Consider the following 25,297-nt stretch of genomic DNA (forward strand, 5'->3'; position numbering starts at 1 on the left):
CAAAGCTTGAGATAAATACCCAAACTGACATGGAAACTGTTTTTACTGTATTTTTGATAATATAAATGCAAACTTGGTGAGCATTAGCTGCTTTTAAAAAACTTTACAAATCTTACCATCCCCCAAACTTTTGAACGGTAGTGTATATTTGAATTTTGTGCAGTTTTACCTTCTTTTTTTGTGGTGTTTTATTGCATAACAATTAACAAAGTGCAAACTCACATCACAGCTTGGGTAGAATACAGTTGATTTGCCATGCAGCTGAAAATTCTGCTTTGTTCTTATATCACAGAAAGACCATTGTTGTCAGCTTCATAGGGAAAAACAGAATCATGGATTTTCAAAAAAAAGATTTAATGCAAATCGGCCGCCTTTATAACCTGTAAACCAGAATTTCTCATGCAGATACAAATCAGCACAAATCTACTGTACACAGTGGTGTAAATGACCTTTATTTGGACTGAGAATCATCTGCTTGAAAAACAAACACAAACCTGACAAATGAACCTCGAACCCCTTATAAACTCCCCGGGCACATGATCCTCTCACCCAAGTCTGCCACAAAGCCACACAGTGCTAACAACCACCCACATTTAAGAGTCGCTTGGACAAATATCTAATAACCCCCCACCCAACCCCACAGTCTGGCCAGAGCTTCGTCTGTATTCCCACTTGAATTCCAGGACACCACACTCACTAGCACTTCAGTCCAACTCAGAGCCGGATGTCTTCCTCTTTTTCTTCTTGCTGTGTTTCTTATGCTTCTTCTTTTTCTTCTTCTTCTTAGACTTGTCCTGTAAATAGATTAAAAAGTAAAAACAGTTATTATGAAGTTCTGTTTAGCGAATCCACTATGAATAACATTTCTTAGATTGATGTGGGTAGCATGTCATTTCCACCCTCATATGGACAAAAAAAATAAAATAATCCGCTTTAACAATGACACTGGAAGGCTTACTGTAATTTTCTCCTTCTCTTCACTACTGCGTTTTTTCTTTTTGGACTCAGCCTTAAAAACAAAACAAAACACAAATTGACAGTTGGGTTTAGCATGTCACATGGTATTTGCTGTGCTACATTTATTTAATGACACATTAAGGTCAAAGAGGGTTTAAACACACTCTTACATCTCTGTCTACATCAGACTCGTCTGAGGACTCTGAGTGACTCCTTTCAGATTTCCTCTTCCTTCTGCTGTCCTTTTCATCCTTTCAAACAAAAACATTTGATATATGATACATACGAATTGATACACTGGTGTTTCAAATTTTGGGGTCTCTATTTTTTAAAATGTACAATTTTTCTAAAAAAAGAACTCTTACACCGTGCCCTATCTACACATGGTGCAATGCAGCGACATGCAATAAAAACTCTCTTTTCAATGTTAAGAGTTTTTTGTCCTAACCATCCACAATCACGACACACAAAGTTTATTATTCTGAAACGGTTTCTATTTCTGTGGCACTAAAACAACATAAAAACTATGACAATGATAATCTCAGGTACTGATTATGTGCTTTATTCAATGTTAAATGTGTCTAATGTGAATTTGAATATCATATTGTTTGACATTTTTAGCCATACTGAAAGCAACAAGAGATAGTTTTTCTAAAATAAAGTAAACATGTTAAAACTGCAAACTCAAAGTGAACCAACAAGTGTTTTCCATGACAAAGATGGTATCAGTCACACAGTATGTACTTTTAATAATTTTAAAAAGGTTTAATATTTATGAATTAGATATAAACTTGTACATTTCATTGGGAGTGCAGTGCGCTTCTGAATGGCTGTGATATTTGAGATTCTGTTGCATTGCGTTGTCGCATCACATCAGATGAAATACTGGATGTGGCACATTCCACGGATGAGAATCCATGAAAAGCATTATTCAGTCCCTCCAGGATGTCGCTGAACGTTTTTCAGGATTTTGCATCCTAAAATTACTGATTAGTACTTCTCTGCAGCCATCTGCTAGTGGTCATTTAATATCTTTTTTATTTTTAAATAATTGTTTGCTTTCCTACATAATGAAACTTTTAGTTTTATACATGGGGGAATCCTATGAAGGATGAACATATCATCACATTAAAAATAACCTTTAAATTCTATAAAACTTAAAGCTTTGAAGTACTGGGAAAAGTTGTGTGACGTATTTAAAAACACCCGAAAACATTAGAACATTTCTGCCACAAGTTGTTCCTGTAGTTTTACTTTGTGAAATCAATGGTGAATGGTGGTGGAGATTTGAGTTTATTGAACAATGTTTTTCCTGGTTTCCACATCAGGGTTGTTTGTTCTGATATCTGTAGCATTAACGGAAAACACGATAGTTTTTCCATATTCCACTATGTTCTTCCATCAACTTAAATGAGTTGATGCGTACCTCTCCCATATCTGTGCGTGCACTTAAAGGTGCTCTAAGTGATGTCACGTGTTTTTTAGGTCAAAACATTTTTTGTCTTAAAAGAGACAAAAAATGTTTTGACCTAAAAAAACACGTTTTTATCAGATATCAGATCATATGAGACTCAAAAAAACATGGATTGGGCAAGTCTTTCATTCCCACTTCAACAGTAAAGCAAGAGGAACAGCGATTTTAATACATAAGAAAGTACAGTTTTACCCTTCCAAATGTGTTTCAGATCCTCAGGGTCGATTTGTTATTGTGACAGGTGATCTGTTTCACACCCCTGTTGCCCTGGTATGTGTCTATGCCCCCAATTGGGACGATGTTAATTTCATTCATAAAATTATCTCACTTTTACCCAACTTAAACTCACATCGATTAATTTTTGGCGGGGATCTGAATTGTGTTATTAACCCAATTCTAGATCGTTCGAATCCGAAAACCATGCTCCAGTCTAAAATGTCCCAAGCTCTCTCTACTTTCATGGCACAAACGGGCTGTCTGGATCCGTGGAGATTTTTATTCCCGCAAAAGAATGAATTCTCTTATTTTTCCCCTGTCCATTCTTCATACTCAAGAATAGATTATTTTTTTATAGATAAAACAATACTTCCTTTAGTGGAAAATACTCAATATTCAGCAATTATAATATCAGATCACGCACCATTACTTCTTGACCTTCGTTTTATTCAACATTTTACACAGCGCCCTACTTGGCGACTAAACTCTACTCTGTTGGCAGATAAAAATTTCCACAAACATATATCAGTGGCGATAGATAACTTCTTGCTCACAAATGATTCAGAAATGGTATCACCACTGACTTTATGGGAGAAATTTAAAGTTGTCATCAGAGGTGAAATTATATCTTATTCTGTATCCAGTAATAAAAAGAGAAATGCAAAACTACAACAACTAATTGATTCGATAGAAAAATTAGATCAACAACTCTCTCTATCCCCTTCTGATGAACTGCTTAAAAAGAGAGAGAAAATTAAAGCACAATATGATCAGATATCAATTGAAAAGACTCAACAAAATCTGCTTTGGTCTAAAGGGAATTTTTATGAACATGGGGAAAAAGCGGGCCGTTTATTATCACATCAGATAAAGTGTCAATCAGCTTCCAGGTTAATTCCACAGATTCGCAACGCATCACAACAACTGACAGTGGATCCTAAAGAAATTAATGAAACTTTTAAAACATTTTATTCAAATTTATATACTTCAGAATTTCGTGGGGATTTATCAGGCATGTCAACCTTTTTGAAGGACCTGAATATCCAGACTATTAATCCAGATCACAAAGATAGATTAGAACAACCAATTGAGCTGCAAGAGATTTTAGATTCTATTAAAAGCAATGCAAAATGGCAAAACCCCCGGCCCCGACGGTTATCCTGTCGAATTTTATAAAGCTTTTGCTCCCAGATTAGCTCCGCTTCTTCTGAGAATGTTTGAGAATTCTCTAAACAATACAGAATTGCCACCGTCTTTCACAGAGGCATTTCTTACACTCATTTTGAAGCCTGGAAAAGATCCACTAGAGTGCAATTCCTACAGGCCAATCTCTTTGCTGAATGTTGATGTTAAAATTCTTGCCAAATTGTTGGCCTCTAGAATAGATACTGTTATACCAGAAATAATATCCCCAGATCAGACAGGCTTTATTAAGGGTCGCCACTCATTTACCAACTTAAGGAGGCTTCTTGGTATTTTGTATTCTCCTGCATCCAGGGAGGTCCCAGAGGTGGTGGTATCCCTGGATGCGGAGAAGGCATTTGATAGAGTGGAGTGGAGCTATCTATTCGCAGTATTGGAGAAATTTGGTTTTGGTCCAAAATTCATATCCTGGGTCCAATTGTTGTATTCTAATCCTAAAGTATCTGTTATAACAAACAAAATACGTTCACAATTTTTTCCAATACTAAGGGGTACGAGACAGGGTTGCCCTTTAAGCCCTCTTCTTTTTGCATTAGCAATAGAGCCACTTTCCATTATGCTTAAATCCTTGCAGTCTATACGGGGCATTGATCGAATGGGGATGGAGCACAGGGTTTCTTTATATACGGATGACCTTCTGTTATACATTTGAAATCCAGTTGAAAACGTCCCAAAAATAGTGCGGAAACTATCCATTTTTGGCAGTTTTTCAGGATACAAACTTAACCTTTCTAAAAGTGAATGTTTCCTGATTAACCCTCTTGCTTTACAAATCAATGCGGCATCCCTCCCATTTCGCATCTCTCAATCTGGTTTTAAATATTTAGGAGTCCATATTACTCGTACTTTCTCAGGTTTATATGCAAAAATTTTTTTACCACTCATTAGTAATATTAAGTCTGATCTTCAGAGATGGGATGCATTGCACTTGTCTCTAGCAGGCAGAGTAAATTGTATAAAATGAATATCTTACCTAGATTTTTATACTTATTTCAGTCACTTCCAGTTTTTCTGCCAAAAACATTCTTCCGTTCTGTAAATAAACCCATACTATCATTCTTGTGGGGGGGAAGGAACCCTAGAATTCGTAAGGAGCTCCTTGAAAGGCAGAGGCCCCAGGGAGGCTTAGCTCTACCTAATTTTATGGGCTATTACTGGGCTGCAAATCTTCAAAAAATTATTTGTTGGTATACGTCCCCTGAGGTTGATTGGTGTAAGGCGGAGGCAAATACTTGTATTTCTACATCGCTTTCTGCTCTAATAACAATGAAGCTACCATTCTCTCCCTCTAAATACTCATCGAGCCCAGTTGTACGTTCTACACTTAAAATATGGTCACAGTTTAGACAAAGGCATAAACTCAGTAACTCTTCTATGCTAAGCCCTCTCTGTAATAATCATTTGTTTCCTGCTGGTAAAATAGATTTAACGTATGCACAATGGCAGAGGGTAGGCTTGGCCAGGTGTAGTGATTTTTATATAAACAGCACATTTGCCAGCTTTAATGACCTCTCAGAGAAATTCCAGCTGTCACAGTCCAACCTATTCCGTTACTTTCAAGTCCGACACTTTGTTCAAGCTCAGAGCTCAACTTTTCCTGACTTGCCACCTACTTCACTATTGGATAAAATTTTACAATCTCCTACTTTTCTTAAAGGTCAATTGCAGCAATATATAAGATGGTTATGTCCTCAAATGATGTTTTAATTGACAGAACAAGAGGTGAGTGGGTAAAGGACATAGGGAGTGAAATACCTGACGAAATTTGGGATGAGGCTCTTAGTAGAGTAAATGGATCAACCTCGTGTGCACGCCTTAGCCTTATACAACTTAAAGTCCTTCATCGCGCCTACTACACAAAATATAGACTTTCAAAAATTTACCCAAATGTTGATGATTTGTGTGACCGATGTAAAGGTGACAAAGTAGACTTTTTTCATATGTTTTGGGCTTGTGAAAAGCTGAGTGATTATTGGACATTCATATTTAAAACTTTAAATGAGGCCTTTAATTTGGATGTAAAACCCAGTTTTGAAATTGCTATTTTTGGAGTACCAGAATATGGAGTATCACTGACAAATAAATTAAAAAATGTTATTGCTTTTGCCACCTTACTGGCGAGGAGAAGAATACTATTGGAGTGGAAGTCTACAAGCCCGCCTAAAGCCTCAATGTGGTTATGTGATCTAGTGTCATACTTAAAATTAGAAAAAATTAAATATTTAATGAAAGGATCTGTCCAAACTTTTTATAAGACTTGGCAACCCATGATTACACATTTTGAGAAGATGAAGACTCTCACACTTATTGATCAATGTTAAATATTAATAACCAATTGGAGTTTTGCTTTATAATTGTGTACGGACCACGAATATGTTAGGAAATTGTATTATTGGCTATGTATTTGTATTTTTTTTAAATTATTATTATTATTTTTATTTATTTTTCTTTATGATAATTTTTTTTATTTATTTTTTTTTATTATTGATGTTATGAGTATTATTACTGTCTTAACCTTTATGTAATGTATGGTTAATTATTTTGGCGGAAAGGGTTATAAAGGGGGGAAAAGCTATAACTTAAATTGTATGAAACTTTCTGTTAATTCTTTAAAAAGTTTATAAATAAATGATTAAAAAAAAAAAAACATTTTTTGTCACATCCAGCAAACATCTCACTATCTGCTAGCTGCCTTTCCCCTGAACACACTGTAAAAAAACGGGGTCTCTCTAGACACCACAGGCTCCACAAACAACAAGAAAAACAAACTGGGCTCACCCACACCACAAAACCTAACAAACTGTTACAGCCAATAACCGACAAGAAAGATTTGGGGGTGGGGTTTGGGGGGTTAATGCATGGATGAGGAGGAGGGAGGGTCTAGCTAGCCTCCGTTTTGTTTGACAACAATTCGAACATCAACAAGAAGTTACGACTCCCGGCATCGCTTAGAGCACCTTTAGACGTTGTAGCCCGCGGCACCACTATGTTAGCATTTAGCTTAGCACCATTCATTCCTTAGGATCCAAACCGGAGCAGCTCTTCTGCCATACATTATAGTTATTATTTTTTACGTTTTATTTCGTGTCACCATACTTACGTGTGTTAACTCTTCATTTGAGCGTCTTTAAAAAGGGAAAACATGGAAGTGTTTGGTGGCTTCTAAATCCATACCTGTTTGGATCCTAAGGAATGAATGGTGCTAAGCTAAATGCTAACATATTGGTGCCGTGCTCTACAGCGATTAAGTGCACGAACTGAGACGGGAGAGGTACGCATCAACTCGTCGAAGTTGACAGAAACAGAACAGAAATCTGCCCCGAATTTGAATGCTTCTCACAAGATTTAACAGAGATGTGGCGAATTCAACTGCTTTTTTCACACTGTATCTCCCATCGCTGTTTATATCAGTGTCGTGTGTTTGAGATCAGCCCACGGCTCCGGCTCGAGCAGAAAACGGTTTGTGCTGCGTAGCTCAAACTATAGTAGTGGGGATTGGTTCCACTTTCGGTTTGTTTATCCAAAGTAGCTCTTGTAAATCAGTCATGATGAGAACGCAAGACTGTTCATTCCATTTTTGGAACTGAAAAACAACCTTTCTTTGACCGAATACGCGTTGTAATAATGTCACGGGACGCATCTAAGCCCAAATTCTGCGGAAAATTTGTGGCAATTACGAAAATTTGTGAGCTTTTGCGAAAATTGCAGAGTTTGCTTGATTTTGCGATAAATTCAGTGATCGCAATATCCTGGAGGGACTGATTATTAGACCGTTTTCTAAGGCTGCACAAAATATTAAAACCATTTAAAAATCATAAAGTATGGTGCTACTGTGAATTCACAAAGACTGCAATTAAATTATATATCTATGTATGTATGTGTGTGTATATGTATACATACATACATATACATATATATATATATATATATATACACACATATATATACATATATATACACATATACATATATATATATATATATATATATATATATATATATATATATATATATATACATATACATATACATATATATATATATATATATATATACATATACATATACATATATATATATATATATATATATACATATATATATATATATATATATATATATATATATATACACACAGGACAGACCAAAAGTTTGGAAACATTACTATTTTTAATGTTTTTGAAAGAAGTTTCTTCTGCTCATCAAGCCTGCATTTATTTGATCAAAAATACAGGAAAAAAATGTAATATTGTGATATATTATTACAATTTAAAATAATCGTTTTTAAATTTATTATACTTTAAATTATCATTTATTTCTGTGATGCAAAGCTGAATTTTTAGGATCATTATCACATGATTCTTTAGAAATCATTCTAATATTATGATGTCATTATCAAAGTTGGAAACAGTTCTGCTGCTTAATATTTTTTCAGAACATGTGATACTTTTTTTAGGATACTTTGATGAATAAAAAGTAAAAAAAAAAAAAAAAAAAAAAAAAAAAGAAAAAGAAGCTATGTTTTTAAAATATAAATATTTTGTAATAACAATATACACTACTGGTCAGTAATTTGGGGTCAGTAAAAAAAATTTCTTTCTTTTTTTTAAATAAAATCAATACTTTTATTCAGCAAGGACGTGTTAAATTGATAAAAAGTGATAGTAAAGAAAATATATTAATAGAATATATATTAGAATTTTTTTAATTTTTTTTATAAATGCAGTTCTTTTTAACCTTTTATTCATCAAATATATTAGACAGCAGAACTGTTTCCAACACTCATAATAAATCAGAATATTAGAATGATTTCTAAATGATCATGTGATAGACTGGATGTTACATGTGACACTGAAGGCTGGAGTAATGATGCTGAAAATACAGCTTTGCATCACAGGAATAAATTATTTTTTTTAAAGTATATTCAAATAGAAAACTATTATTTTAAGTTGTAATAATATTTCACAATATTACTGTTTTTTTCTGTATTTTTAATCAAATAAAGGCAGGCTTTATGAGCAGAAGAAACTTCTATCAAAAACATTAAAAATAGTAACGTTTAAAAAATGTAACGCACTGTATTTTGTTCAATACAACCACATGATTACTTGCTTTTGATATTTTATTTTGAACCCATTATTATTGCCTCATTGCCAATATATACAGTATGTATTTCAATTCATTTTAAAGTTTATTGTTTGCTTAGGTCTATTTTTATTCCAAAACTATTCTGATTCACTCAATTAATCGTCAGAATAATCGACCGATTACCAAAATAATCATTAGTGACAGCCCTAAATAAAAGTACTGGGTTAAGTGAAAAACAACTTCAAAAACTCAATTATTGTGTGAAATGAAAGGAGGGTGAATGTTCTTTAGTGGTGTGATGTATTTCTTTAATGTCATGAAATGAGTCTTGAGTACCTTGTCTTTTTCTCCATCCAGTTTCTTCTTCTTTTTCTTGGATGATTCCTAGAGATACGAAACATCAGACTTAGTCTCACAAGTCTAGACATATCTTTTCATTATCACCAGCAATCTTATTCAGCACTGGAAATGAATATTCATGGAGGCAAACCAACTTTGCAAAAGATTTTCTAAATCTAGAATAATGTTTAATACATCATGGCTAGTTTCAGTTAAGCCAGACACTTAATTGACTGACAGGAACAATCCTTTTAAACCATGTAAAGTTTTATCCTTGCAGATATAAACAAACAATACCCTGCTATCAGTATCTGACTCTGTGTCAGAATCATCAGATGCTCTCCGGGCAGAGGATCTTTTTCTTTTTTTCTTCTTCTTCATAATTTTCTTTTCACCCTGAAAAGGCAGCAACACAGACAAGCAGATAATATTTAGTGATAAGGAATGGCCATTTTAACAATGCATGCAAATAAAGTACATATAATTCTAATTATAAGCAAGACTTACGTCATCTTCAGAGTCTGAGGAGGATCTGGAGGAGGAATCAGAACTCGATGAGGAGGAGGAGGAAGATGAGGAATGCTTGACCAAACACAACAAAAGCAGAGTTTGTTAGATTTTAAGCAACCTAAAACTGATCTACCGCCCCATGGATAACAGGCCAGATGGATACCAAATACTCTACAAATGCAAAATCCCTCTTCTAGAATGGGACATTAACTGAAACCAATGTTCCACTTTTGCATTATTGATTAACTACTGGTTTACAGTTGCTCAGGATATGAAAAAGGAGAGGTCTCCTCACCCTACTGGACTTTTTCTTCTCCTTCTTTTTCTGGAAAACACAAATCAGGAAATCATAGACCAATTTTAAATATAACAGCAAATCATAATAACAATAAATACATATTGTGATTGGCAACTTATAACTGATGTCGGATTTTATTTTTATTACTGGTATTTGAGTTCAAAATGTTGGTACACTAATCTCTTCAGATGGAATATTTTCATGCCATCTTCTGCCTTTATAAATCCACAGTTATTCTGATAGAGTACTTAGGAAGAATACAATAAAATGAAAGCTAAAATCTGACTGTATTTGCGTTTTATAAATGAGATCTCAGATTACTACATCAAGCATTACCTCTTTCTTTTCCTTCTCCTTGTCTTTTTCTTTCTTTTCACCTCCGCCAAGTACCTTCTCCCTGTTTTTCTCCAGTTCCTTCTTCCATCGCTAAGAGAAATGAGTGAAAGCACATATGATCCACAAAGCAGATCTGAATCTACTGCAAATCCATATATATAGTTAAAAAAAACCTCGTTCATTCTGTCCTCAAAATCAGCCAGAGCTCTGGAGCCTTTCTTCTTCTTTTCCAGTTGTTCTTTTACCTCCTCCCTGATATACCGAACAAACAGAGAAACGCATAAAGAAATTAGACCTTATAATCACATACAACCACTATCAATTCTTTTAGTTTTAATCAATCATGTATCATACCATGATGGCCGTGGTCTGCTGAGATAGTCCTGAATGGTGGGGCCAGAGTTGGGAGCAGGTCCTCTGGCTCTTGCAGCAGCTATTGGGTTCAAGTACGCCTGAAACACAATCAGATATTAACATTCGTAATATTGCAAACACAAAACATGCTTTAAAAAACACTTCCTTCAGCGTCCACGTTTCACTTGGAGACTGCTAAAATAACTGTATGCTACAAATTATCATAATTTCACTAAGGCTGAAAATGTATTTAAATGACTTACGTAATGCATTTTTATATGCTCATCAAAAATACAGTAGCGAGCATTCTATGTAACAGAGCACTTCAGATGAACGTGTGCTAGCCGAGTTAGCATGTCTGAGACAGATAGCCACATGCTTTAGCCATACCAGCAATCTAGCATGCTATCTAAGCAATGGCAACATCTTACAAGTTGTACCAGACTGCAAACATAAAACAATGTAAATAAAATATCTAATAACCGTGTGAATTCATTCTGTATGTGGACGTGGCTAATGTGTTTAGCTATGTTAAGTGTTTTGACGCGTTAGCACTGCGGCTTAAAGGCCTCTTGGATATTTTCCCTTGAAATATCAGGAAGATACGAGTTTGTAAACTACCTTTACTTACCACTCTATTATCTCGCTTGCCCATTCCTGCAGATTTTGCCTAAAACCCTGTAGGCTAAAATCTATTAAATCAGCCTTCTGTTTACATGGCTCTGGTGCTTGCGGTGTCTCTCAGCGTACAGCGAGAATTTCTGAATAGTTTCCACCTAGCGGTTCCTCATCAAGCACGGCGTGCTCCACGTGAACACTAGGGGGCGCTTCCTCCTCTCATATGGGAACTCAAGCTCAACATTGACAGTAAAGACATTTATAACGTTACACATTTGTATTTCTATTGAACGGTGTTCTTTTGAACTTCATATTTGTCAAATAAACCTCAAAAAAGAGTTTCCACAAAATACTAAAAAGCACAAAGGTTTTCAACATTAATAATAATAATAATAATATTTATTGAGCAGCTAATCAGCCTTTTTAAATGATTTCTGAAGGATCGTATGACACTAAAGACGGGAATAATGGCTGCTGAGAATTCCGCTTTGCCCCCATATAAATTATTATTATTATTATTATATTTATTTAGAAGTTATTTTAAATTGTAATACTATTTCACAACTTTACTGTATTTTTGGAGACTGAACAGACCCGGATTAAGAACACACAGGGTCCTGGGCCACCTTTAAAGTAGCCTTCATAGTTTTATTATACAAAAAAAGAAAAAAAAAGAAAAAGAAATTCGCTTTTGTGTGCCGTCAATTACGATTATTTAACTCAGGGGTCCTGGAGTGCTGCCCATGTACCATTGAAAGGATCACTGACGAATTCACACAAATGGGCATACTAGACTTGTATAAAGACATATATGAAAACTATATTATTAGTTAAAACACACCGAAACTTGAAAATGGAGTGTTGAAAAAAAGTCACAGTGAACTTTTATTGAACTGAAAAACACAGATTTACCTTTAACTGTTATGCCTAATACTTATGACATATAAATGGTTGTGTGCGATTATATCCCTAAACCAAAGTGTCACCAAGACTCCTCAGACAGTTGATCTTAGGCCTGCTTTCATAAAAGCCCTCAGAGAAATCAAAGTATGAAAGCACAAAAAGAAAACTACTGAGGGCAGAAATTACAACACGAAAATGGGAACACTGTCCCTAAACAGAGAAAACACTATCTTACCACAACCAATCTCAAAGTCCCATATTTTATATCTCTTCCCATTACTACAACACTTACAACTCAGTGGTAGAGCATTGCATTAGCAGAAGGTTGTGGGTTCAATTCCCAGAGAACACACATACCGAGTAAAAAAAAAAATGAATAGCCTGAATGCACTGTAAGTCTTTTTAGATAAAAGTGTCAGCTAAATGCATAAAAAGTAAAATAATGACTTGATATTCACTTAATAATTGATACTGACTGTGCAATTTCATCATCATTTAAGATTTACAGCACCATACTTTTATTCTTTAATAGTGTCTGTACCTCAAGGTTTATTCAATTACCCCCCATTTTATTTAAATGTATGCATTTAGCAGACGCTAAAAGCGACTTACAGTGCATTCAGGCTATCAATTTTTTTCAATCATGTCTTCCCAGGGAATCGAACCCCCAACCGTACGCTTGATAGCGCAATGCTCGACCAATTGAGCTAAAGTGAAATAATAAAACATGACTCATACTTAGAACTTTTGAAATGTAGAGAAGCATTCTGATTTCTCTCATCAATAGAGTCAATGTTACAACCCAGTTTAACACACTGGAATATTTATTTTACAAAAATATGAGAACGTCAGGCAGATACAGATATAAAACAAAATGCAAAAGCAGCTTTTTTTCTCAATGGCAGCAAATTGGGATCTTTAGGTGGGCCAGTTTAATAAAACTCATACAGGAGCCAAAGCCTAAGACAAACATTAGCAGCAAAACCAGTCCAGAAAATACAAAAACAAAGACACAACACTACCATATCCCATTCACTCTTCTTCAAAGAAAAACAACCTAATATGGTCCTATAAGGGCACAATGACCGACACTCATTTCAATTTGGTTCTTGCACAAAACATACAATTATTTGCACTTTACTGACAATGTAGTAGCTCATTGAAATGAATCAACAAAGCATCTGCTTTCAATTCAAGATTACGCGGTTTTAACAGAATAACATATAGCTTAAAAGAGATTCATTTTAAACTGAATTTCAGTATTTCATCATAAAAGGAGATAAATTCTACCTACTTTATGATTAACCATCATTACTGGACTAGTCATGACTAGATGAACCAGGCTTTTTTTTAAAACAAAAGTAATGTCAAATGCACGTGATCTACAGTCCATCCACATGCGGTTTCATTACATAAAACAAACACACAAAAACAAAATATGTATGCAAAAAGCAGAAGAATGTAAAATCATTTAACAGTAGAATTACATACAGTTGAACAAGACTTTCAAACAAAGCATTTTTCTATCGCCACATCTCATGACAAAGCTGAAAACATAAAATTCAACATAAAAATTACAAATGTACACCACAAATTGGGTGCTTGCAAAAAATATATATATATAAAAAAAACACATCACTCTCCAGCCAATGTGTGAAAAAAGAAAAACCTGACCAACAATTCCCACTTCTAATCAATGCGCACGGTTAAAAGACTAAAATAATTACTTTTTTTTTTTTTTAAATGATTACAGAAATCCATAAAACATAGCTACAAAATATAAAGTGAAAGTCATAAGACATACATATGATTATAAAATAGAAATACATCATAAAACATCAGAAATCATTCCACTCAGTTTACATGTTTTAAAGAATAAATGGAATGAACCATATACATTTGAGGCAGTCTAAAGTGATGTAACACTTGATTATCAATGACTAAAATATAATAATTAAGCTGCTTATAAAAGAACAAAGAGTTGTATTATAATGGTAATAATTCATTTTCATTACACAGTGTCTGTGCAGCAGCTAAACAATAAAAAGATTGTGCACATTGATTAGAATATGTATTCATGGTGGATGATTTAGCAAATTACATTATTGTGATTTAATGGATAGTATTTTCCAGCTTTATGATTTATAATTCAAAGTTTTCTCTGTCTGGAGTACATTATAAATGGGAAAACATAGCAAAAAGTAAATCATGTAAAAATGGTAAAATACAAATAAAATACAATAAAAAGAAACCAAAATAAAACAGAATATTTAAAAAGACACTTTTATTGTTACTGTTCTTTTAGGAACACATTTGCCTAATTGATTACAGTTGTTCAAGTCTGCAGTGACGTGAGGTGTAGCACCATTAGTTCATCACTGTCCACTCACATTTTGAGTTGTACATTGACAGAATGCCTTCTGAAGCATTACAGTCAACTAATATAATGTCAATAAATAAGCACAAAATGTAGGGAGCAAAACATGTACCAATGTCCAGCGATTTCAAAAGTAATTTGCTTAAAATAATATCCGATTACACAAATCAAAAGTGATTTTAAAGATGACTAACTAAAACAATTAATTTCGAAAAAGAAAAAAAAAATCATGGGGAAATGCAAATATCAAATATCAAAAGGTGCTATTTTTTTTTATCCAGCATGACATCATGCCAAAATGAAATTTCCATCACTAACAAGAATGGGTTGTACATTCAAAAGCCTAACATTTAATACATTTAGAATGTTAAAACACTATGAATTACTAACCAAGCTCAAAAAACGGATTAGTTCTATACAAGACCCACAAACATAAAGGCCTACAGTTACATTGGTTTTCACTGTTTGCTATCTAATGCCCTCTGAAATCACCAAATCTAATCTCAGACTTATTTGGAGGAGGGTAAAGCCATCGTAACGTCAGTTCAGTGGAGATTTAAAAACTGGTGGCGTTACACACCAATTAGAAACTGAAGTCATTTGATAGACTGATGCACTGAGACAACGGATAGCTGATCACAGAATATTTGTGAAATCAAAAATGCTAACAGTACAAAAGTTACCACACGACAGTGATTTAATACATACAATATAATATCAATATTATTAATAATGTTATTATTATATAAATAAAAAAATGATAAATGCTGAAATGACCAACTATGTATGTATGTTACATTATCTGTCCATAATCGATAAGGATTACTGTGAGATTAATGGTTAAGCTAAAACCTGAACCCTTTGTTGAATCTAAAACTAGTCATAAATAGACCTGAGCTTGGAATGTGACAGAATGAGTTTACTGATCCTGAGAAAATGAATCAAGCATCGGTTCTAAAAGGGATGGTCCACCCAAAAACCAACATTCTCTTATCATTTACTCAAACCCTCATGTCCTTCCAAACCGGTAAGTCTTTGTTTCTTCCACGGAATGCAAAGATATATTTTGAGAAATGTCTCAGTGTTTGTTTTTGTCCATACAATGCAAGTCAGTGATAACCAAAACTGGTTGGCTGCCAACATTCTTTAAAATATCTCCTTTTGTGTTCCACAAGACGGCTTGGAGCATGAAGGTAGGTGACAGAATCTTCATTTTTGGGTGAACTATCCCTTTAACTGTGTGAGTGTTTTGTAGTACTACAGTGCTTGCCTATAGCTCCTCATCCAAAAGCTTCAACTGGATTCAGCAGACTAAATGCTAAATTCTGAAGCAGCGTCCTTCCTTCCCTCCACTTTTTCCCATCACACGCTAAACATGATGGCACTGAAAGCAAACCATCTAGCAGATATTACGACTTGTTACCCATTTGTGATGATCTATCCAGACAATGAAGTGAAATTGGAAATGGAAGGATGCAGCATTGCGTGTATAAGAAAGGACCTGGACTTAATCATTGAATTATGGGATAACACATTACTCTCCGAGCCTCCAACGAATCTCGCAACCTGACCTTGAACTTAACGCTCACCAACTCTATAGCTACTTTTACTAGACTTTCATAACTATGCTCTAACACTTTCATACATGTATTTCTGTTATCCATCTTTGTTTATTTCTGCTCTAAACCAACCCGAAAGTCAACATGCAACCCGGCGAGGGTCATCCTTCGACTTTGTCTCGACACTAAATCCCTGACAACAGGATGCAAACTGTTTGGTATATGTATCAACGGGATTTCTACAGCAACCTACGCCTTCAAGTTCACTAAAATTAAGACATAACATGCCAAAAAAAAAAAAAGTCAACAACCAACACTGACATAAAATGTGTGTACAGAATGTGAAACTTATATTGAAGATAAAATCATTTACACATTATAATCAAGGAAATATGATGTTAAATAGTGCTTCAAAGCATTTGGTAGCTCTGTCCTGGATGATTCAGGACACCAGGATGCTTGTGATGAAATGCCATATTAAACAGAGCACTAAATGAAACTGCTTATCTGTGGTTATGCAGTCATTAAAAAAAAAAGAAGTCACATGAGGAGATGTGTCCACACTCTCCTGCTTGAACTGCAGAGTAACAACATAAAACACCACAAAAATCCTCCTGGCCTGAGACTCAGAGGACTTAGAAAGTGTGAGCTCAAAAACAAAAAAGTGTATTAGCGGTTATATCTTTAGGTGTCAAATAATAGGTTCCGTTCAACGGGCCTGAATTTTGCAGTAGTTGTGGTTCTACATTTGCTTAATCCAAGTGAGACGGACATGGTCCCACTTAAGACCTTGCTGTTTCATGGCAGTGATGTGCAGCTAAGACTCAGTTTAGACCTGTACATTGCATTTATGCAAACAGACGGACAATCCCTGGCAGTGTGATGATGTGGCTTCAGATTCGAGAAGCACATTTTCCTCTGAGCAGACAGACTTCCTTTCAGGAAGGTGGGTGGGAGACGAGAGCAGCTTCTGATATTGTCAAACATGTAATTCCAGGCAGCATGTTGTTGATCCGTATGAGCTGGCAGTAGTGAGGGCAAAGACAAAACATGATCCACCAATAGTTGCGGTGATATTTTTAAAAGCAGCATGTGATGTTATGCTCTGGAAGACTAGTTCACAGGGGGACTGGATGGGGGTCTACAGTGGGAAAGCATGTCTTTCAAGCAGCTCTCTCCTCCAGGGAGGGCTTTTTGCTGGGAAAGGGTTGGGCATACAGACTCTTGCTGGTGCTGTCGAGACTCTGGAAGTATGGGTGAGACAGTGCATCATAAGCTGATATCCTTCTGGAGGGGTTAAAAGACAGAAAACGCTGCGTAGGGAGAAAATAAGAAGAAGAGAAAACAATAAGTAAACACAGTCTATGGCACTTTTATATATGTATATATAAAAAAGCCATTCTACAAACAGGTGCTATTTGTGTCCCTCATATGCATTCTCTAGAGGTTACACATCACACTTTTGAAAAAGAAATAAAAGTTGTGATAATGACATCATCCCTTAATGAAATAAAAGTCTGCTTGTTTTATTTTGTTAGGATTGTAAGTACAAGCAAGTGATTGGTGATAAAAAAGGGATGATTGTAAAAAGCATGAAATTCTCAAAGAAGCTACCTTTTGATTTCACAAAAATGACAAAAGATTTTAATATATAATATGATATAATATAAATAATTACACTGCCTTAGTCAATAACGTTACTATTTTAAGGCATAACTGCATCCAAGAAAATGATATAAATTTAGTGAAATGTATTCAAATGTAAGCTTAATATGATACAATATACTTTATTAACTAAAACATTATTTGCGTGAGAAAATGGCAAAGGTTTTGGTTTCATAGAATGGCATTCTACAATAAGTATCAAGACATTAAAAATATCCTCAGTGTTGATATCTGCTACTTACAAGTAAAAGTGATTTGCCCAGCTCATCCATGTCAGGCACCAGGTCCTCTATGGGCTGGGGAGGGCGAGGGGAAAAGGCACTCTGTGGCAGGCCCACCTCCTGTGGCCAGTCTTCTGGAGAAGGGACCCCCACCACACTGGAATATTACAATCAGAACATTCAGGTTGCTGCTATTTTAATTACATCTCAATACAGTCCAATTAAACACAATTCTAACAAGTTATTGTTGGAGTTACTAGACCATTATGGTACTCACTCAAAAATCTTGCCTAACTGGTCAACGTCAGAGTTCCCACGGAAAAGAGGGCTGAAGATAGAGAATGGTGAAAGATTGCAGTTAATTGCATGATTCCTTTTACAGCAATAACTAGACCCAGAAGGACCTTTTTGTATTCATAACAAACTTAAACTATAAACTAAAATAAATTATGTTAAATAAATAAATCAAAGTGAGTCTTAAATACTACTGAAATTAATCAAAAATAATATTGAATAAGTAAAACAATGAAGTGAATAAATGAAAATAACTATAGATTAAAGATTAAATAAATCCATAAGTAAAAATACAAATACAAATGAAATTAATAAATAAAACAGAACTAAAATAGTCTTTAATAAATAAAACTGAAATGAAAGAATAAACTAAAACTGAAATGAATAATCCTTAATACATAAGTGAAACGAATGAATAAACTAAAATAAATAAATAGCTTAAAACGCCATGTGCAAGACTGCAGGGACAGTCATAAAACACAGGTTATGTTTAGATGTACGCTCTGCAATAATCACGAACAGTCTCCCGCCTGTCTTCTAGACATGAAGGCGAAGGGAAAGAAAATCCTTATAGGTTACACTGTACAAATAAGGCCCCAAAGCCACATAACAGACATTGGTCTACTGTATGTGTGTTGTTTCCTGGCCAGCCTGAGGCTGAGAAGATCTGAGGGCTTCTTCAGCACATGCTGGAGTCCACCGGCCTGCACCGCTGCTGGGGCCTGTGGCGTCCGGCCAGTCAGGACACCCGTGGGCGGACATGCTTCCCTTGGCATGCTCACAAATTCCAGGAGCCACAAGCACAGGGCTCGGTCTCCAAAACACACCACACAGAGTAAAAGAGAGCGAAAAAATCTATTTATCTGCTTTCCCTCTCCACATACCCCATGTGAGAGAGACTAAAAATGAACTGTGTGAAAAAACAGAAGCACAGAAATAAAGATATATGATTAATGAGCTAAAATAAGCTCACTATCAAAGCGTTAGGTCTTAGACTAAGCTGCAAAAACCGCACTTGTTATTCGCCACGCCACCACCAGATGTCGGCCAACAGCAAGACGAGCAGCAACCGCTCTTTCTTGACAACCGTCGTCAACTTGAGCTCAACTGTAATCAGACAAAAGGGCCAGAAGTGAGCACGTGCACGATTCCCTACGCCTCCGTCATGTTCAAACAACCTTAAAACTAATTAAAAGATGAGTAAGAACCAAGCCAAACAAAAGTATTCATATTTTACGGAAAGACTATTAGAGAGCTACTATACAAAGGCGTCGGATAAGATGCTGAACTTTCTTTGCAGGTGAGACGGATGCGTCGGATGCTTCCGATCCCTTTCACCGTCAGCCTGCTTGTTAAAAAGAAAATTGCCATCATCATGCCTTTCACATACCGCATCAACTGCTGAAGCCCTCGAAAGCAAACTCAGTCCCGACCAGTTAAATCACAAGTCGTTCCATTTTCTAACAGTGAGCGAAAGATCTCACCTAAAGCAGTGTCATGCCAAAACAAGTAAGGTTATGGCTGAAAATCTCTAAAGCACATTCTGTCTTCCCTTGGGCTACTTGCTAGTCTGAATGAATTAGTGGCTTTTTGCACAAGGAAGACATTATGCCGGGGCAGAGGCTTCCCGAGTGAGTGGGCACAGGCGGGCACACACCAGGCCTGCACACGCGTTGAGTGTCTCTTTCCACATTCCACCCGAGCCAGTCACCTCTGGAATGCATCAGTGTATCTGAATCGGTGAACACTGGCCGGAAAATCATGACGAATAATAGTGTCCAGGATACATGAAAGGAAAAGTTCAGTTACACGTGCAAAGTCATTGGAAAAACGCTTTTTGTGCCCATGCTGGCTTCATGTGGTTCAGAAAAAAAACGTACAATTTTTAAGAGAAATATCAATTAAAATGTAACCACCTAATCATAAGTTTGAATATGTTATGGCAACCCCATATTAAGCAACCTGAACTAAGAGACTTAATGGACTTATTATTAGTAAAAAATAATAGAAGATTATGGCAAACTACTTAACACAAAATAAGACGACTTAATACGAAATAAGAATTTATGGCCCATAAATGTATCATAAATATATACACATTTGAGGTATCTGTTTATGATAAAAAAAAAACAATTTGGTCATTATTGAGTTTATCTACCACAATTACTCTCTGACTTTGTAAACATTATGCATTCATAAAAAATAATAATAATAATGCTTTGTATATATATATATATATATATATATATATATATATGTATATATATATATATATATATATATATATATATATAATTAAACTGACAAAATAATAAAATGTAAAAAAAAAAGGAAAAAGATAAGTAAAATGAATAATAAATAATGTAAAGCTAAATACATTGAAATAAATAACATAACAAATAAAAATAAAAATAAAAACTGTAGCACACTTCTGCAACCTACTGAATACAACCAAACATTGAGGGAGGGCAAATTCTCACTGAAAAAGAAAAGGTTGTGCTGAATTTATAACAAAAGACGAAACGTGAACATTGTTGAAGAAATAAAATAAAGCGCAGTAATCACTTCATTGTTTTTATTTACATTTTATAGGCAGTATCTCTTCTTCTTGTGAGAGCAGCTTAAGGTTGTGAAAACAAGGACCTGAAAGCCGATGCGCGTTAACTCTTCACGCGATTGGCTCAACCCTTGTAAAAGCAGAATGTCAAAAGCACTTTCTGTCATTCAGAAACACACTGACTGATCACTACATCCTCCATGAGATACAGATACAGACTTGCATGAAGTATGTCTAAACTTTGTGCATTGTGAGCATCAGACAAGTAAACCTATTTTATAAAACCCTCGACAAAACATTACACAATCCTCTCCAGGAAAACTCTGTCCCTTTAACAGTTAAACTTCCATCTTAAACAAAGCCATACAATATGTTGCTGGCTGAGGTGCTCTACATCTTTATAACTCTCAGGTGAATCGAATACCTCCTTTACTGGAGCTGGCGTGTACAGAGCGGTGCACTTCTCAGACATCAGAAGAGAAACCTAGTCCCAGGTGCCCTTTAATCTGCAACAGGTGGCCTTTTAAAAAGCATTCTTAATCACCTGCAGGAGGAGAAAAGGTGTGCTGGTAGCAGCAATGAAAGCCCCCCTTACTGTTCCACCCTCAGGCACTCATGGAGGCTCGCCAGAAGCCCAGCACAGTGGCGTTTTTTTGGCACACTGCTTTAGAGAGTGGAAACCAAACACTTGAATGAATATAACTGCTGTTTTAGGGTTTCTATAGTAATTAACAAACACAAAGCCACTATTTAAACATGTAGTTATGCGCACACAACTAATCATAACTTTCCTATCTGAAAGTTTCCTATAAGATTATTGTATTAAGCACTGAGTCAGCTAATGTTTATCTACCGTTCCTGTAAAGCAAACACCATCAATGGATGGCGGAAGGGGTGGACGGGGGAGCTCGATAGAATGTGAAACACCGGATGTGTTTTAAAGTGTGTCCATGCTCGTGTCTGTGCTTTCCATTACAAATCTCCCTCTCTTTATCCGATTATGCACTTGTTATGGCACGTCAGGAAAAAATAACATCTGCCCACGCACGAGCGACACGATGAGGGGTGGTTAATTCAACATCATCGAACAGGTAGGAATGGAATGTGGCAACAATGCATATACACATTAACTTTTTTCACGAACTATTCTGTTTTGAAATGTGCGCCTTTCTGGCACTTCAGATAGTTAAGATTGGTGACCAGTTTAATGAGAGAAATTGCTTCACATACCCTAGATATAGAGATAATCTATATCAGTATTCTCACTGAATTAAGAAATGACAAAAAATTATTTGCAAAACTCTAGTTCCAATATTCTTGGGAGCAAATGTAATGCATCTTAAGTTTTCTCTTTATAGAGTTTTAAAGAAATAAAAAGTAGAAGCCACAACGAAAGAACCGTTGAACTGTTAAATCCTGCTGTCACTGGATTGAGCAGCATTAATAAATATGCCAGTGTTGAGTAAAGCAGTTGGAAAAATTCGTTAAACCGCACACAGATGAACGGATCAGGTCTGTAGTGCCTGTAACAACTACAGTGAGTGACACAGGGTTTTTTTTTTAACCTCAACCTCCTGCAAAAAAGTGGTCAGATGTAGTATAGTTCTACATAGTACATTTTTGAGATTCTCTTTTAGCATTGCTGTGTTATACCATAAACATTAAAATATAGTTACATAAAATTACATATACAATTTTTAAATGATTTTACTTGTTTGTAATTATATAATTAAAAAAAAATTATATTCTGAAGTATTTACATTATATATGTTGTCACCTAACGTAACTACATTATTGTTTATATCATAATGTCCAGGCTTATTATGTAAATGTCCTACAGATCAGTTGTATTATTTTAAATCAATGTCAGATCAGTTATAATAGAAAAAGTAATAATTTGAAGTTTTTCAAATATTATAATGCTAAGGTTAGTATTATTTAATGCACCCTTGGCAATAATTATGAATGGGCTCCTCTTTATAGAAATCATAACTCTCGGACACATGCAAGCACTCAGGTCATCCATGCTTGACACGTTTAAATGAACGATACCCATTTAGATCCTCTATTTTACTTTGTTTTACAGTAAATGAGTTAAACAGTGATGCTGTGCAAACTTACCGCCGTCTGAACATCTCGGCAAAGATGCAGCCGACACTCCACAGATCCACAGGAGTAGCATAGCTGGACTGAAGCAGCACTTCAGGAGCGCGATACCATAACGTCACCACCTTCACACACACAAATATAATTATTAGAAAAATTAATACTAGATATCCTTATTTACATGGCATTACCGGCCACTATAGATCTTAACTGGTAGAAGATGCTCTTGTCTATATAATCAATGACAATTCTTAGTCAAAATGGTCAATAGGTGAGACCCTTGAGGAAGGCACCAAACTCCCAACTGCTCACCGGGCACCGCAGCACATGGCTGCCCAATGAGTGTGTGTTCAATGTGTGTGTGTGTTCACTACTCACTGCTGTGTGTGTACTTGGATAGTTTAAATGCAGAGCACAAATTCTGAGTATGGGACACCACACTTGGCTATACCTCACGTCACTTTTCACTTTAAAACAAAAAATTCCAATATTAATATTAATTTCACAGGGTTTTAACTGTATTGCTGCTGGCAATGCTCATACTTGAGTGCTTGTTCAGTCTATATTGTAAATCTGCCTCCAATGACCAATCAAACACCTTATACATGCTGCAGGAGCCCAGGAAGACTCAGTATGCAGGACACTGCTGTTAACAGCTACAGTAGGGAGAGCCTCCAGACAAAACTCAGTGACCTTGCTCCAGGGTGGATGGCTTCCAGGTGCTTTCCCTCCTCAGCGCTCGCTCTCTCGCTCTCTTCCCAGTAGGCTCTGGGCCCAGAAACCCCCAGGATTATCAGCCAAATCAGTCCGGCCTGTGTTTGTAAGCAAAGCCTGGAGCGTATATCAGTGACTCGTATCCTAAAACGTGCAGTGCTTGAGGGTATGCCAGGAACTGAAGAAAAGAGTAAATCCTTACAGTGAAAAACAATGAACCTACATGAAGTTGAATTCTTTTAATTCTTGGGTTATAAATAGAAGACGCATTAACAACTAGTTTGGTTCAATTAACCAGACCATGTCTACACTTACCATGTACAGTAAAAACTGTAAATGGTTTAACACAAATTTTACTGTCAAATGTTTGGGTTTTTCAAGTAAAAACTATGAATGACTATAATTTATGGTAAAAAATAAAAATACAAAAATACAAAAATACCTTGCATGGCTGCATTTTGCATTAAAACCGTGGTCAATTTTACACCCTGCATTATCATGGTGGTTGTCAGTACATTTTGGGGTAAAAATGCCCAACAATTGACACTACAGTGGATCAATTCTAGACAACACTGTCAGCTTGAATTGAATGCAAATCATTCAGATTCAGTATGTAAATCATTCTAATTGTAAAAACCAATGACTCATTCATGTTATAATGGTTGCAGTGCGAAATAAGTTGCAAGTGCTGTGTTGACACTTTTTCATTTAAGTCTTCCTGGTTTAGTGGAAATGGAAAGGAAGTTGAAGGTGAAATAAAAAGGATTGTTACCATGTGACCACAGCAAAAGCACATTACATATTCTAAAATAGATTCCTCTGGTGAACATCACTTTATTAGGAAAGTGTTTTTTGGTTTATACAAATTTTAGAAGTCAAAGGTCAGACACATGGTGACTCAAACCAGTTGAGACTCTGACTCAAATGTGTTTACTAATATAAAACAAATACTATGATAAGGACAGTTTAAAGTTTATATTGGCTCATCTAAATGCCTTCTTCAATATTAAACTCTAAAGACTTCTAAAAGCTCATTCTGATTGAGTCAAACAAGAACAATCATTTCAGAAGACAAGTCTGAAAGCCATCTTCATTCCAAACATTCTGGCTCAGCTGAGCTTGTCAACTGCTGTTGTCTTATCTAAACGTAAAAAAAAAAAGAGAGTATGCTGCTTGACTTCTAGGAAGAACCACATACCGCTGCTGATGTTCAAACTGAAGTATATCCGCTTGTATGACAGTGTTAATAAAAGGCCATACCGCAAGCGTATACACGCAATAGCTGGCTCACACAGCATCTCTCCAACAAGCTGCAGCTTAGCAAAGGTTAAGATACACTGCAGTGATCAAACACTGTAAACCATCAAAAGTACTAGACAAACTGTCTGACAGCACTTCAGAATTATTGTAGCAAGGCACATGATAAAACACAATGCATTCTGAAAATATCAGAATGCATGCAAGAGCTGTGGTTTTCTTCGATGTTTCTCTCATGGACGACACTCGAA

The 25,297-nt window shown here is 35.6% G+C and overlaps 2 protein-coding genes across 2 annotated transcripts in view; both read right to left on the reverse strand.

Moving 5' to 3' along the window:
* Positions 1-436: 436 nt before the first annotated feature.
* fam133b (family with sequence similarity 133 member B) lies at positions 437-11,564 on the reverse strand. Its single transcript, XM_059509639.1, has 11 exons — positions 11,407-11,564; positions 10,776-10,873; positions 10,595-10,673; positions 10,422-10,511; positions 10,083-10,112; positions 9,785-9,859; positions 9,575-9,673; positions 9,275-9,322; positions 1,128-1,208; positions 959-1,009; positions 437-794 (listed from the first exon to the last, which is right to left on the reverse strand). The coding sequence occupies exons 1-11, from the start codon at positions 11,428-11,430 to the stop codon at positions 705-707; spliced, it is 765 nt and encodes a 254-aa protein (XP_059365622.1). The 5' UTR covers positions 11,431-11,564; the 3' UTR covers positions 437-704.
* A 1,538-nt stretch (positions 11,565-13,102) lies between these two features.
* Positions 13,103-25,297, reverse strand: part of LOC132104282 (cyclin-dependent kinase 6-like) — a 32,222-nt gene continuing 20,027 nt past the window's right edge. Inside the window, exons 5-8 of the mRNA XM_059509640.1 lie at positions 23,091-23,200; positions 18,396-18,446; positions 18,140-18,275; positions 13,103-17,545 (exon numbers count right to left, since the gene is read on the reverse strand). Of these exons, the coding sequence (XP_059365623.1) occupies positions 17,396-17,545; positions 18,140-18,275; positions 18,396-18,446; positions 23,091-23,200 (447 nt within the window). The 3' untranslated portion in view covers positions 13,103-17,395. The remainder of the gene's footprint in view (positions 17,546-18,139; positions 18,276-18,395; positions 18,447-23,090; positions 23,201-25,297) is intronic.

The sequence above is a fragment of the Carassius carassius genome, chromosome 25 (genome assembly GCF_963082965.1).
Source record: "Carassius carassius chromosome 25, fCarCar2.1, whole genome shotgun sequence".
Classification (NCBI taxonomy): domain Eukaryota; kingdom Metazoa; phylum Chordata; class Actinopteri; order Cypriniformes; family Cyprinidae; genus Carassius; species Carassius carassius.

Coding starts and splice junctions, on each gene's coding strand:
- fam133b (XM_059509639.1), bottom strand. CDS start 11,430: ATGGGCAAGCGAGATAATAGAGTG. Junction 1,010..1,127: donor AGTCTGATGTAGACAGAGAT/GTAAGAGTGTGT, acceptor TTTGTTTTTAAG/GCTGAGTCCAAAAAGAAAAA. Junction 795..958: donor AAGAGAAGGAGAAAATTACA/GTAAGCCTTCCA, acceptor ATCTATTTACAG/GACAAGTCTAAGAAGAAGAA.